The sequence below is a fragment of the Apus apus genome, chromosome 4 (assembly GCF_020740795.1).
Source record: "Apus apus isolate bApuApu2 chromosome 4, bApuApu2.pri.cur, whole genome shotgun sequence".
Classification (NCBI taxonomy): Eukaryota; Metazoa; Chordata; class Aves; order Apodiformes; family Apodidae; genus Apus; species Apus apus.
The window spans coordinates 91,187,998-91,202,761 of record NC_067285.1 but is presented as its reverse complement, the minus strand read 5'-3'; the positions used below and the strand labels follow the sequence as shown (position 1 = coordinate 91,202,761).

At 36.9% G+C, this 14,764-nt stretch overlaps 1 protein-coding gene across 6 annotated transcripts in view; it reads left to right on the top strand.

The window, feature by feature from the left end:
• The window catches only part of N4BP2 (NEDD4 binding protein 2), a 39,578-nt gene extending 25,994 nt beyond the window's left edge, over positions 1–13,584 (top strand). For 5 of the 6 annotated variants that reach the window (XM_051617080.1, XM_051617077.1, XM_051617079.1 and 2 more), the window contains 8 exons: positions 414–658; positions 892–915; positions 2,095–2,213; positions 3,559–3,697; positions 3,807–3,992; positions 6,144–6,312; positions 8,025–8,148; positions 8,952–13,584. In XM_051617080.1, coding sequence (XP_051473040.1) covers positions 414–658; positions 892–915; positions 2,095–2,213; positions 3,559–3,697; positions 3,807–3,992; positions 6,144–6,312; positions 8,025–8,148; positions 8,952–8,997 — 1,052 coding nt within the window. In that variant the 3' untranslated portion in view covers positions 8,998–13,584. The remainder of the gene's footprint in view (positions 1–413; positions 659–891; positions 916–2,094; positions 2,214–3,558; positions 3,698–3,806; positions 3,993–6,143; positions 6,313–8,024; positions 8,149–8,951) is intronic. The other variant, XM_051617081.1, reaches the window with a different exon arrangement.
• The last annotated feature ends 1,180 nt before the right edge of the window (positions 13,585–14,764 follow it).

Genomic DNA, 14,764 nt, shown 5'->3' with positions numbered 1-14,764 from the left:
GTTAGCATTAATTCCTACAATTGAAAAGCATTGTTAAGCGACTGTCCTTAAGTTGAAGAGGAAAGGCAGGTAAACATATGAGTCACTAATTCTCTTTTGAAAGCAAACAAACCTCTCTAATTAACATATGTTCAAGGTATTTTACAGCTGTAGAATACGTCTTAGCACTTGAAAATTTGGTGAGGGAGTCTGATGGTTTTGTTTCACAAAATAGGTAAAGAGGGTCAGACAGTTTTTGGAAAATCGAAGTGAGGAAGGTGAAAACAATTTGTTGTTTTCTGTTTCAGCATTAATAATACTGTTTTAACAAAAGTCAAACCATCCAGGTTGAAAAACTTAATTATTTTGGCTTTGCTTGCATAAATAAGCTAAGAATTGTTTTATTTGTCACCTAATTTTTGTTACTTTTGAAGGTCCTACTGTGATTCAGCAGATAGATACTGATGACTCAGAAATGCTGTTATCTCAGAATGCAGACAGTAAAATACAGAAGAAAAAAATGAGCTGGGTTTCAGGTTCATCTAATGACATACAGGCAAAAAGAACAGCATCGTCAGACATTTTTCCTTTTATGGATCACTGGAATGCTCAGATTCAGAAGGTTTCTCTAAGACAAATAATTTCCGAAGAAATAGCTATGCAGGAGAAACAGGACCTGGTATGGACATTACCATTTTTTAATGGTTTAAATTTGTTGCTATTAATGAAGCAGAGTATATCTTACCTGGTAACTCATCTTTGTGCTGGTGATTACAGCCTAAATTGAGACAAATGCATGCCAATTAGTATTGTTGATTAATGTGACACAGGAGTTTGCTTGTGGTAGATGTTTCTGTTTTAAAAATATAAATCTCATTTAAAAATGTAACATTTTGATTGTTTCACAAACAGATCACGGTGCATTTCACTATACAGGTTAGCATTTGTGTTTGGTTGAATTGTTTTTTGATTGCTTACCTAAAATCAGGGAGAGATTATCATTGTCGCTTCCCACACTTTTTATTGGAAAAGTGATGCAGGAAAAGATTTCTTACAGAGCCCCATGCCTTGTTTCTTTAAATGTGAATTAAGTTGATTAATTCATTTAAATATTTTTTGTAAGGAGAACCCACAACATTCCTAACAGATGAGAAATTAAAAGAAGTACTTGGGCTTAATCTCAACATTTCTGTAGTCACTTGTCAGAAAATAATAATTTTTATAAGGTTTTTATTAATTCTGTATCTTCCACACAATTCTCATGCCCTGATTGGCATGTGCATAACGCTGCCCTCTAATGACCGGCAGCTGTTCAAACCAGGCATTTTTGTTTGTCTCGGTTAAGTAGCTGTCCTTAAAAACAGGAGCTTTGTTTCTGCCGATGTAGAAAGTTGGATGGATTAGCCTGTACTTCGAAAGAATGGCTTGTGGATTCTTTCTTCGATCTGCATGTATGTGACTTACTGATAATAACTGCTATGGTGTCCACAGCTTGTTTTCTGTTTGGATCCATGGAGCTTGGCTTTGTTTTGACCACTTTAAAAAAAAAAAAAACAACAACCAAAAAACAACAAACCCTGGGTATTGGAATGATCAGTCCAATTTATTCTGGGCTATAATTATGTTTTCTTCTCAAGCATGACCTCACAAATACGAATATTTATTACAGTACAGCTTCAGATACACCAAACCAAAATTGTTTATCCTGTTCCGTAGTAAAAAAGTTGTTTCAATCCCAGGCTCTCAATATAGATAGGTGGATTTGTCACAAGCTTAGCACTGGACTAGCAGGGAATGCATTCCAAAACTTAAATTCCTCCTAAGAAATCCTCCTTTTTCCTTTGTCCAAGTCATGAGGGAGCTCCAGCTGAGTCACTTCAAATGACTGCTGAGTACTGTAGTGGTATATAATACAGCTCACCTGTCCCTACTTTATTCTCATTAAGTCAGCATGGCAGTCTGACATTGGCATGTTGTCATTGCTATGGATGTGTACCTACTGAGTAGGTATTTTTAAAATATATTAACAAATAACAGTAAAGTTGGATTTGCTCTGCTGTTACTATATTGTTATAATCAAGAACTTCTAATAATTTCCCTTTGTCTTCTGGGTAGAATCGTGTTCCTTCTGTGGCTAGAAAAGACTGTGCTGCTAAACTAAAGGAGAAGCAACTTTTTGAGATGTTTCCAACTATTAATCAAAATTTCTTAATGGACATCTTCAAGGACAACAAGTAAGAAATTTTTAAAGTTCTTTCTAAAAAAGGTACTCAGTAACACTTTGTAATGCACAGTTACAGTCTTAAATCTTAATAGTTAAGGGACTGCTAAATAATAGCTTTTTCAAAACTAGCACACTTTTTGTAGATCTAAGTAAAGGCAAAAGTAGTTAGTCTTAAAAGCCAAAAGGGCATAAAAGCTCTATGTGTAGACTTGTCTTCTTTTTTTTGGGAGTTGAGAGTTTCTTTCATTGGGAGAAGAATATCTCTGGCTATCGACCTCTGACAGCCTGTCGGTGGAACATTTGCTGTAGAGCTGAGGTTTAAAGAAAGTTTGAGAAATTAGTGGGTATGGTAATGGGTTCAGAAAAAATGGAATCTGCCCAAGAGGAGAACTACCATCACCTGATGTTAGCTTGTGAGAACCTTGTGGTTACTACAACAGCTCTGAAGGAATGAGCCATGTCTTCATCTCTTCCTGCTGACATTCTCATTTTCTTTTCTGCATTATATTTCTGAGGCATGTGGCTACCTTCTTAAATCCATGTTGCTGAGAACTGAACTTTTTTTCAAGAGAAACTTCCCTTTACATCCTTGGGCAATTGAATGTCTGTCTCTATTTATGGGTTGGCATGCCTGCTTGTCAGTCTTCCTGCTTGTCCAGGTTATTATCAAAACCTTTCTTTATGTGATGTTTAAAACACTTCCTTTATCCATCTCTAAAGCTCAAACATTTCACCATCTCTTGTTTTTCACATTCTAAATTCTCTTCATAGTGTTGCCTTTTCCAACACCTGCCTTTACTTTTGATAAGTCTTCCTCTTGTCTGCTTACTGAACAGCAAGAAGAATAAAGAAGAAAGAGGGCTTATTAGAAATCTGATGGCAACTGATGTCCTATTCCTGTTTCATTAAATTCAATAACAAATCTTGACTGGAAATAAAAGGATTTTCCTGCATAATGGTTTCAGAAAACTGAGCTAGTTTGAAACTGGTTTGTACTATCTAACCCTGATCAGAGAAGATTTAAGATGAAGTAACTTATCCAGCCCAAAAAGCAGTGTTTTCTTCTAAACTAGTGTCTGGTTGACTAAGGTATGATGCAATTTACTTTAGTATTTAATTTCCTTTTTAATATTCAGGTGTCCCTCAATTATATTTCAATTAAACAAGACTGCAGCTGTGTTGATGCCAGTAATGCAGTCTGCAGGCTTTTTTGTTATGAAGTGGAAAACTTCATTCCAGTACTTTTTTTCCATTGTCATCTATTTCTGTAACAGTGTCAAGGTTTGTAATACGCATCTTAATAGACGTAGCAGCTATTTATGTGTAAAGTCACAGATTTTACTTATCCTTTACAGCTATTCTTTAGAACAAACGGAACAATTTCTGAACTGTGTTCTGGAGGGAGATCCTGTAAAAACAGTTGTAGCTCAAGGAGTTGTTCTGCAAACTGAAATTGTTTCTTCCTACAGTGCTGCAAAGAACTGGGAGAAGAAGGTATTTTAATTTATTTTTTTTTAAATGGAAGTTAAAAACATATCCAAAGCTTTGTTAATGAAAACAACCTACAATGCATACTTAGCTTCAACATTGCAAATTCCTACAGGCAAAAAAAAGTAAGGAAGAGGATGATCCTTTGAGTGAAGTATTTCAAGATTTTGAGTATCCACAATATGAAGATTTAAGAGCAGAAGCTTTTTGTCACCAGCAAAAGAGAAAGGAATGTTTGCAAAAAGCTGGGGAGGCCTATCGCATGGGTATGAGGCCTGTGGCAGCATTCTATGCACATCAGGTAAACTTAAATATTGTGGGTTTTGCCTGAATATAAATAGATACTTAAATACTGAATGGGAAGTGGTAAGAAAAACACGGTGCTTACTAGAGTTGGATACATTTGCTCAATTGCTGTTCCCTTTGTAAGAGTATTATTGAGAATCGCCTTACAAGTAAACTCCCTTTCAGTGGTAATGATACTGATACAAGAAGCTAATGTAACCGAATTCAGTGTGAGACCTTATGAAAGGTGGTATTTAGTGCTTAGTCATACATTCTAATTTTCTCAGAGCTTCCACTCCGGCATCTGCATACTTGTAACTCCAAGATTTGTGTCCATGTGGTCCAGCCAGGTTCACTTGTGTGACATGGACTGCAGCAACCATTGAATCCTATGTCCCTTGAGTTCCTCTTAATTTGTGACAAACTGGTTTTGGACAAGTTTTCTGTATTTGTTAGGAGTAAGATAGGTATTAAGATGTGATCTTTGCCTCAGAACCTTGCTTGCTTCATCCTCCATAAATCTTGGGCAAGACAACTGTCTGCTGTCCTTCCTCATTCTGAGTGCCTTTATGGCTACAGTCTTATCTTGAGTTGGAATGAACATGGTGTGGTATGCCATGCTTTTTGCCATGGTTTTGGAGTGTAGATCTGCTGCTTATCAGTCTTGTGTGCTCTGACCTTGGAGCACAGGCTCTCTGGTTTTGATTCAAGCTAATTTCTTGGTATATACTGATTTAGTTACTGTTGGGTCATATTATTGACTGTAAGTGTCAACTGTTCTTGTAACTGTTCCTGTACATTCTTTTCTACGTGCCTTCTCACAAGACTCTTCTTTTTACACTTCATTTAGATCACTCTTAAAAATTCTGTTACAAATATCTTCAAAGGCTGTAGCTTTTTTCTTCATCTAGTAGCATACAAAAATTCAGTAAGAATTCACACTGTAGAAGCATTTAATTCTAAACTATGAATGGCATTATGACAGCAGAAAAATGTGCTAATGAATTGAATTTGTTTATCTTAAAAAAGTTTTAGCACAACTGGTATAATATATCATTCTAAATGTTTAGATTGTTACTACGCATGTAGGAAATACTGATTATTGGTCTTTATAATGAACTTTATTTTCATGGATTGTATATTATCGAAATTTGGAGACATTCTAAGCAAAGACAAGTAATTCATAACTACAAGTAGAATCTGGAAATTTATTACATATTTTCTTTTAGGTAATAAAAAGGCAAACTACCTTTATTAATGAAAAATACTTGGCAGTCTTACCCTATCTTGGGAATCCTCTGCAAGTGGGAGTTACAGAGCTGGTGCCTCTGGTCTGACATACACTTCAGATGATCCATTTTAAGAAAGTGTAAGATGGGCTGTCACTTCTGTTCTCTTGAGCCCTTGTCAGTTCAATATCTGGAGTTAAGTCTTCTCTTCCTTTTCAGACTGTACCTACAGATCTTCAAAGACACGATTTGTTGCTTCGGTCAGTCAGATATTATCACTGCGAGGTTCATGGGAACTAGTAGATTAATTGTTTGCTGTGTAATGTAAATAACCCAAATTCAAATAGGGACTGTATTGACCTTGTCAGTCCTATAAGATCTGTCAATAATTTTAGGAGAGATAATAGGTAACTATTAAAAAAATGGCCACAAAACCCACAAAAAACCCCAGGTTTTTCCTTTGGTTTGTCTGATCTTAAGGGAATGCATTCAGAATAATTAACAGTAACACCAGGTTCCTGGGCTGTTGATCAGTTTCTCTGACATTGTTTCATTACATTTTTAGCAAAATACTTTTAGAAAGTAAAGTTCTATTGTTAGGATAATGAATCTGAAAATCAGCATGGAGTGTAACTTTATAGCTTATGTGAAGACCTCATGGGTTTGTGCCCTTCGTGCCTTTTTTCTTTCTTCTAAGGCTTTTGCAATAGTCTCTTATTTGTGCCAGCTTTGAGCAGTTTCTTAGGAATAGTTTTTGTGAAATCTCCTTGTGAGCAGGTCTCACTGAGCCTCTTCCAGAAGTTCTGTTGCAATTATAAATTTTACTGCTTCAAACGGAACTAAAGCAGTTTGCCAGTACTGTCATTTTGAACCCAATGACCAGTGTGGAGCTTAGATTATGTCTCTGTGTGTAATAGTCACTATCCTTATGAATAAAGGGTCGTCTTCATGAGCAGAAGATGAAAGAGGCCAACCATGCTGCTGCACTGCAAATCTTTGAGAAAGTAAATGCTTCCTTGCTGCCTGTGAATGTGTTGGATCTGCATGGTCTCCATGTGGATGAAGCTGTGAATCACTTGTCCAGAGTGCTGCAGGAAAAAAGTGAAGGTAGGAACAAGCTATAATTCCTGCCCTCTAAAAGTTATTCTCCTCATTTACTACTAATATATGGCAATATCTGAGGGAATGAATGTTATTAAATAACATCTAAAATCAATTGGCTGTTGTGTTTACTTTCAGAGTTCTCCCATTGAATTGTTTTTCTTTAACATGTTAGTGATTGTTTTTGCTTTGGGCCCCATACTTCTTTATAATTCTTCTTTTTTTTTTTTTTTTTAAGGCTTGATCTGCCTTTCTTGTCATTTTTAACAGAGGTGATAATGCAAATGTTTGTGTCATCTTTGCATTGCTTTGTCAGAACTATATCGCTTTTTTAATCTTGAAAAAAAAAATCATTGTTTGAACTCTAACCAAAATTACTATATTGTCCTCAGGTTTTACATCAAAGAGTGTTATTTGAGCTATCTTTCAGTAGCTTCTGTATCAATTTGTCAGCAGGATCTCTTGAGATCAGAATACTGTAGCTTCCATAAATGCCATCTTGTGCAGTTTTGCTTGAGGGCTTGTTTTTTCTCCCAGTGGAGTGTTCAAGTACCTTATTGATGTAAAAAGATACATTTTCTGCACTAGTACTTTACCCTATAAATTTAAGCACACTGGGAATGCTTTTAAAAGAAATATTTCTTGTGCAAGCTACCACTGCACAAGCCTAATTTTTTTAAACAGCTACTCCACACAGTAAAAGCAGAAGTGTTCAGGGGGGCCTTAGATAATCCTTTGCTTTCGGAGTACATCAGAGATAATTAAATTGCATTATATTGTGCAATTCCTAAAATGACGCTTTTATACTTTTAAGCTGTAACCTAATGCTTTTTGAGCTAAATTCCCTGAGCTGCATTTAAGTCAGGAGTCCTGGAATGATGGTAGGAGCGCTCTGTTCAATCCATCCACCTAAATCATTAGAAAAAAAAAAAGCAAGAGAGAGAGAGAAGGTAGTTGAGGGAAGATGTCATGTGAACTGATAATGTCAAACTGGCAAATCTTGGCTTGTTGTGAGAATCCAGTTTAATTTATAATTTTTCCTCTTTTTAAAAGTCTTAATCAATTTAGGTTTCTGTGGGCTCTGTGAGAAGAGAAGTTTCTTTTGTTATTAGGGCTAGGTGCCCTAATAAATCTCATGTGATGTGTTGATCTGTTGAATCATGTGCTCCAACATAGCAGAAATTAGTCCAAATAAGTGTGACTTAAATGTCAATAACTGCGTAGATTTACATTTTCCTTCTTCTTCCTTTCTTCATCCAATAAAATGTTATTTCTTTATTCACATTAAGATAAAACATGAAACAATAGACAGAGGTGTCACTTAAAAGGGCTGGGTGTAATTTACTTAATTTTTAATTTGGCAATTTAAATTTATATCACAGGATGTAAACTCCAAGTGAAGATTAGATGTAAATTCCAAGTGAAGATTAGATTATAGAAACAGTAAAGCTGCTATGAAATGGGAACAATTTTGTGATGATCACAATATTCATATTGCAAACAATCTGGATTTTAAAAGCCTGACTATATTTTTCCAGAATATCTTTTTCAGAAGAGGGAGAAAATGGCTATGTATGTAAAAGATATGTAGCCATCGTGGGAGAGCAAAGTTCTAAATCACTAGTGAGAGTTTTCAGAAGAATGGATGGAAAGGTTGTACTGAACGCCACGCCTCTGCTGAGCAACAGTATTAACCGTTACAATCCCTGCTGTTACAGAGTACCAGCAGACTGGTGGTAAACCATATCTCTGTGTCATCACGGGAAGAGGAAGCCATAGTCAGGGAGGAGTTGCTCGCATCAGACCAGCAGCTATCAGATACCTCACAAGCCACAACTTCAGGTGAGTTTAGATTTTTGTTACTGATACGTTTTTTCTTTGCCCACGTTTAACTAACTGAAAATTTAAGTTAGTTTTAGAATACTGTTCAACTACTAAATGGATGAAGGCAGGTCTGCTGTTTCAGATTGAAGTAGGTCTGCTGTTTCTTAAACCTAATGCAATTGTGGGACACAAAACCATCTTGTATGGAACACCTATTAAATATCAGATCTTTCTTTGGAGATAGATGAAAGTACTATGCATTAAATTCATTACCATAATTTAATTACATATTTCCATTCAAAGTTGCTAGCTTTACAATGAACAGTTCTTAATTCTGCTTTTAGATCTTCTTAGATCTTCAGTGCCTATGTTAGCTCTCAACTTCTTATGTGGGACAGCAGTTTTTCAAATCTGGGCTGGCATCAGTGTGTTTGCTGCTTTTCTTTACAGGAGGGTATGGAGGTGACTGTGAAGGTAGGACTCAGAAATAACAAAGACTTCCCTTCCTGGTTACTTCCTACAGAAGACAGGGGAGAAAATCTGTTTTGAAAGAAGGAGTGAAAGGGGAGCAGGAGGAGTAGAATGAACATAAGAATATGGGGCAGCTTTTTTTTCTAAATCTTCCTCTTAGTTCCTGCTGTTTCCAGCTCTTCACCTGTCCAGACCCTGTAAAATCCTTCTTCTCTTTTGCATCCATAGGATATGATGCCCATTTCCTTACTCTCACATGCACACAGATTTGACTGAGAACCTTATCACTTTGCATACGTTTGATGGGGGCTGAAGGAGATGTTGAAGCTTCATCTTTTCTTGATTCACAGGTTCACAGAAGTAAAACCAGGCTGCCTGAAAGTCATGTTGAATTGAAGGGCTGACAAGAAGAGGAATATAGAAACTGAGGTTTCGGATCACAGCTAAAACTTTTCAAACAACTGCATTAGTATTTTGTAATATGTTTTAAAGGACAATATTTTATTAGAAATAGTCTCATTTTACAGCAAGTTATTTTGACAGTATGTTTCCAAGGAAATTTTTGTGTAAAATGGATCTTTTTTTGAACCTGAAAAAAGAAGACACTTGGAGGATCTGAAGTCTCAGAAATGCAGATTAAGAATTCTGCTGAGCAGTATACGATGTTTTAAAGGAAAGTTAAGGTACAATTTTTTAACATAACTGTCTTCTCAGCGTACCCAGTCTATATCTTTTGTCTCTCACACATTTTAATTGCTGTGGATTCTGTGCTTTTAAAACATGATACCTTGTACAGTGATATTTTGTGATTCAGAACTTCATGCTGAATCCTTCGGAAGAGCACAGGGGAGGTGAGAATTCAGCAACTACTGATCTATAAAATCCAATTATAGCTGAATGCTAAATATTTCCAGGATTCTTTAGAAATCAGATGTAGTCTTTTTTCGTAGTTGTTTTGTGATGGATCTGACCAGTTCACTTGTCCTTACTCCATTCTAAACTTCTGATACTGATGGAAGTTGCATAGAGAGGACTGCATTAAGACCAGCTGTGTGTTCAGTAATTTTGCAGACTTACTGTGATCTGTTAAAGGGAATATATGACACTGTAGTTCAACCTCTACTTACACATAGCTAATACTGTGATTTTGCAGAAATGCCCCTTTTTCAACACATACTGGATTAAAAGTGTTTCTCCTTTTATGGCTTTTCAAATGGAGCAAACTGAGTACTGTTTCACTTCACAGGTGTCTGATAGTGATGTGTCTTCATTCTGTGTATATTAAATTTGGTTATTTCCTTGTAGAAATTATGATTGTGAGACATGTTAAATTTATTTTTAATATCAAAGTGAATGCTAATACTACAGTAGTAATTGCCTAACTGGAAGGTCTGTGAGTACAAAAGTTGTTGTGTTGGTGTTGCATCAGCATCTAGAAATACCTGTGTAAAAAAACCCCAAAACAACAACCCTCTCCCAGACAAACACCACCACCCCCTTCCCAATTAAATATAAACATCTGTACTTTGGCAAATGTTTTCAGTAAGCAATCAGAACATTTTTAAAATAGAAATACATTCTAGAATACATTACTTTTATTGACATCTTTGTCTCTTGAAAGGCATATGAATTTTTATTGTAAGGCTTTTTCAGAACAGGTATGAATGGTGTGTTAGGAATAATATTAACAGGTTAAGGATTAATGAAAATGTTGTTGTTTTTTTAAATTTTATTTTATTTTAAACCACTTTTGCAGTATTTTTTTTCCAGGAACGACATGCACAAAGAATTTGTGTAAGAATCCATGTGTGTGTGCAAATTTTGCCATTTGTGTGCATGGGTAGTAGTAAGCAAGGAACTTGTGTGGGAAGAGCTGTGCACAGAAAGGGGTTTCACTTGAAAATGTGTCCATATAAGTTGCTGACAAACTGAAAGACACAATGTTTCCTGAATATCTGTATTTACTGTAATATATACACAGTGAATGCAATGGTACAGTAGACTAAAAAATTAATTTGTCATGCTTCAACAGATACAATAATATTTTCATGGCGATTTCAAGTGGAAGAGCAGCTTGAATATTATTTAATCGAAGTGTCTCTTACTGGAATTATAGTGTCATAATAAGTTTTATAATTTTTGTGGGTACTTATTTCATCTGAATTGTGTCCCTTTTTCCCTGGGCCTCTCTGGTAACCAGAGAGTGAAATACAAAAGGTCTGTCATTTACGCACTTGGACTCAAAACAGCAGTTCAGACTATCAGCTCTCCAGGGTTGTAGATGCTGGAATTGCCTTAGTGGAGCTAGGATCTTTCTCTTGGACCAAGGAACTTCCTTCTCCTCCTAAATAGGTTTTCCTTAGTGCTACTGTTTAGAACAAATGGAAGTGCAGCTGTCTGGGGCAGCTTTTTAAAGCCTAGTCCCTGTTGGTTGTCCTGGATAGCTGAGTTGCCCAGCAAAGGTCCCAGTGTATGCTCAGAAGTGTGGTGTGTTGAGCTACTGGGTGCCCAAACCCTACAGTGATGTGCTTGTAAACAGGCAAAGTGATGGCACTTAGAGTTGTTGTGGGAGGGGGCCTGATTCACTCAGCATGTTCACACCATTCCCAACATGGACAAAGACAGCTTAGATTTCAGTTCAAAAGCTGAGCAGAAAAAGTTGTTGTCTTGCTCGTCTGTTCATCGTAATCTAGTTGTTGACAGGTTTACCCTGGAGATAAGAAACATAGCTTTTTACCTTTCTTCTAGCTTAGCAAGGGGCAGTGATTGCACTTGACTTTCACTTCCCCAAAAAATGCTCTAACCACTGTGCTCAGGGGTGTTCTTGAAGTTGCCACAAGCTAAAAATGCAAGAACAAGCAGACAAATGAGATTGAAGAGTAAGAAATGCATAAACAGTCTCCAGAACAGGGCTAGGACTCCAGAAAAGAAGCTGTTCCCACTGAACTTAAGTGTTCCTCCATACTATTTCTTCATCTCTTAGTCCTGTTTCGATAAATGCATTAAAAATGTTAAGAGCAAAACCTCAGCTCCACCTCTTACTAAGAGAGTGTTTTCTCGAGTCTAAGTCAGCAGAGGGAGTACCTCCCCTAAGAGGAATTTGGAGTACTTCCTAGGTTGAGGTTCATTAAGGTACTCTGAATACCTTGTCTGCTTATGGGTTGATCATTCACCTAGTATAAGTTGTTTGATTACAGGCTGAACTTTGATAGAAAATGATGGTTTAAAATTGTAACGTGGGCAGAACTGATCTTGCCTTTATTGAAGTTAGTGACAGCCTCTGACAGCTTCAGCAGCTCGAGGTGAGGCATTGCAGTTCCAGCCTGGAGAAAATATTATGAGCTCAGCCTTTTTCTTCTGCAGGATCTTAAACATGTGCTTAGAAGCTGTGTAGAGCTGGATATAGCATGGAAGAGAAGATCAAAGCACAGAGAGAAAGGATGTAGACTTATCTCCATGTCTTGAGCTGCTTGCCAAATTGTCCAGAAAAAAACCCACCAGACTTCTTGTATTTCTTTGACTGTTTTTATAATGTATAATGGGATGAATTACATCAAATATAATTGTTTCAAAATGGTATTCCAAAGCAGGTTTCATTTTAGAACTTCCAGCCTTTCTGATGTCTTTGGCAGTTACATCAGTGAGAATCCTGAGGTATTGTGTACATTCTGTATAATTTTTAAATTTTAATTAAAATTACTCTCAGCAGTAATGCCACCAGCACTCTTGAGATAATGTGCAGCTGTTAAAATACCTATTTTGTGTACCACTTTTTATTCTAATCTTCAGCAGCATGTGGTTGTGATGACTGGTAGCCTCTAATATATAACTTTTGGTTTATTTTCTACAAAACATTTATCCAAAATTTTAACTTAGGAAAATGGTATTTTTTATACCAAATTTAATGCTTGTACTAGCATTGAAGAGTAACCTTACAGTAAAGAAAAAAAAAAGGCCCAGAGGAGGAATGAAGAAAGTTGTTCTGCTAAGTAATGTGTTTAAAAATATATTTTAGTTGATTGTGAAAGGGCAAAAGTTATTTTTAACAAAATATTTCAAGATAATTTCATAATACTTCAATGCCTTTGGCTTTTGCTTTTAACAGTATGTGGTAGAACATTATTTAAACTTTTAATGTCTGTGTAAGTCTGTTGAAGGACACTTCAGGCAAAGTTTAACTGGCATTTTTTGTGCCTATTAGAAACCATTGTGACTTGGGAACCTCCATTTAAACAATGTCCAGATGCTCTAGTAATAACCTAGAACATCACTAGAACATCTGGAAACTCACTGTTGGGAATACATAGGATGTCAGGGAAGATCTTTACATAGCAAAACATGTATTGTAGAAGGCTTTACTTGAGGAGGTGAAATGTAACCAAATTGTTATTTGATCTTGCCACAAAATATGGTGGGCAGACAAGTGAATAATTGTATTGCTTATAATGGTAAAGTAGGATCATGATAAATGTAATACGAGAAATTATACATAGACTTCACGTTGCTGCTACTGCTGCTTATGTCTTCAAATGCAATTCATATTTCCAGAATAATATTGCCCTCTTTGCAGAGCTGAGGAAAGGATAATGAACACTATAACAAAGAAGAATTAATTGACTTACCACAATTCCCAAGTATCACCTTGTCTTAAAAAACTCACAAAACCCAACCAAAGCCCAACTCTTAATGCTGTTTCAGCTGAATAAACTGTATAGGTTATTAAATGACTATATGTGAATATGCATGTGAAAAGATCTAGTATTACAGCTACCAGTTGTAAAAGCTTTTAGGACCAGTACATCGGAAGATATAAATGTCTATTTTTAAATTAAAATTTTAAAAGGTTTTTTTATTTGTATAAAGTTGTAATTTTGCTGTTAACTTTCATTTTTTACTGAAATACAGTTTTGTAATTTGCATTGAAAATTTCTAATGTGAAAAGGAATTTACAAAATCTAGTTTAATAAAGGATTTTTGCCACAAGTATAGCCTTCTGTCTTTCCTTGGAAAACTACATTTCATCTTGTATCAGATTTTGTCAATTAGTAGTCTTGGAGTTCTGCATGAGAGTCACTTGCCTTGACTTCAGGGTACCATCTGTAGGGAGATGAAGCAACCATCTGCAGGCATAAAAAGGAACAGATCTGTGGCCTGATTTTAAGTGTTGCGAATGGGAACTGAATTCTCACATTACTGAAAATGAGGGTCATGGTTTCAGATTTTTTTTGGCCTGAAGTAGCTGAAGAGATGCTGTTCAGGCCTAGCTTATTTTGTGGGAGAGTGAGAGCGGTGGTGTCTGTAAAGATGAGAGTTTGGGGGAGGGAAGTGTTCTGGATAGACCTCATTTAGCAAGAAGACCCCTTAGGTCAGGGGCAGTGACAGGTCAGATCCTGAGGAAGCACCATCACTGTAACGTTGTGGATTCAGAGCCAGGAAGTCTGGCTTTTTCCAGACATGCTCTGTGAGATCATGTGGAGATATTCCTGTGTTGTGTTCCTGGAAGTGTGGAAAGACACCTGAGAGGAAAGTGATGGTTAGAGTCCAGCTGGCTCTGAGCTCCTCTCTCCTTACAGCTGGGAGTTTGCTCCTTGATGGCATTCTGGGAATTTCTGAAAGTCCTCTCCCTGTTTAAATATAAGAAGTGTATTTAAATATTTAAATATAAGTATTAAATGTAAGTATTATATTTAAGTAGTCAAATATTTGCCATCCAGAGGGACCTTGACAGGCTGGAGAGGTGGGCCAGTGCAACCTCATGAAGTTCAACAAGGCCAAGTGCAAGGTCCTGCACCTGGGTCAGCACAACCCCAGGCACAAATACAGGCTGGGGAGAGAATGGCTGGAGAGAAGCCCTGAGGAAAAGGATTTGGGGGTGGTAGTGGATGAGAAGCTCGACATGACCCACCAGTGTGTGCTGGAGCCCAGAGAGCAACTGCATCCTGGGCTGCATCAAAAGAAGTGTGGCCAGCAGTGCCAGGGTGGGGATTCTGCCCCTCTACTCTGCTCTGGTCAGACCCCACCTGGAATACTGCATACAGCTCTGGTGCCCTCAGCACAAGAAAGATATAGACCAGTTGGAGGGGGTCCAGAGAAGGGTCACCAAGATGATCAAAGGCCTGGAGCACCTCTGCTATGAAGACAGGCTGAGAGAGTTGGGGCTGTT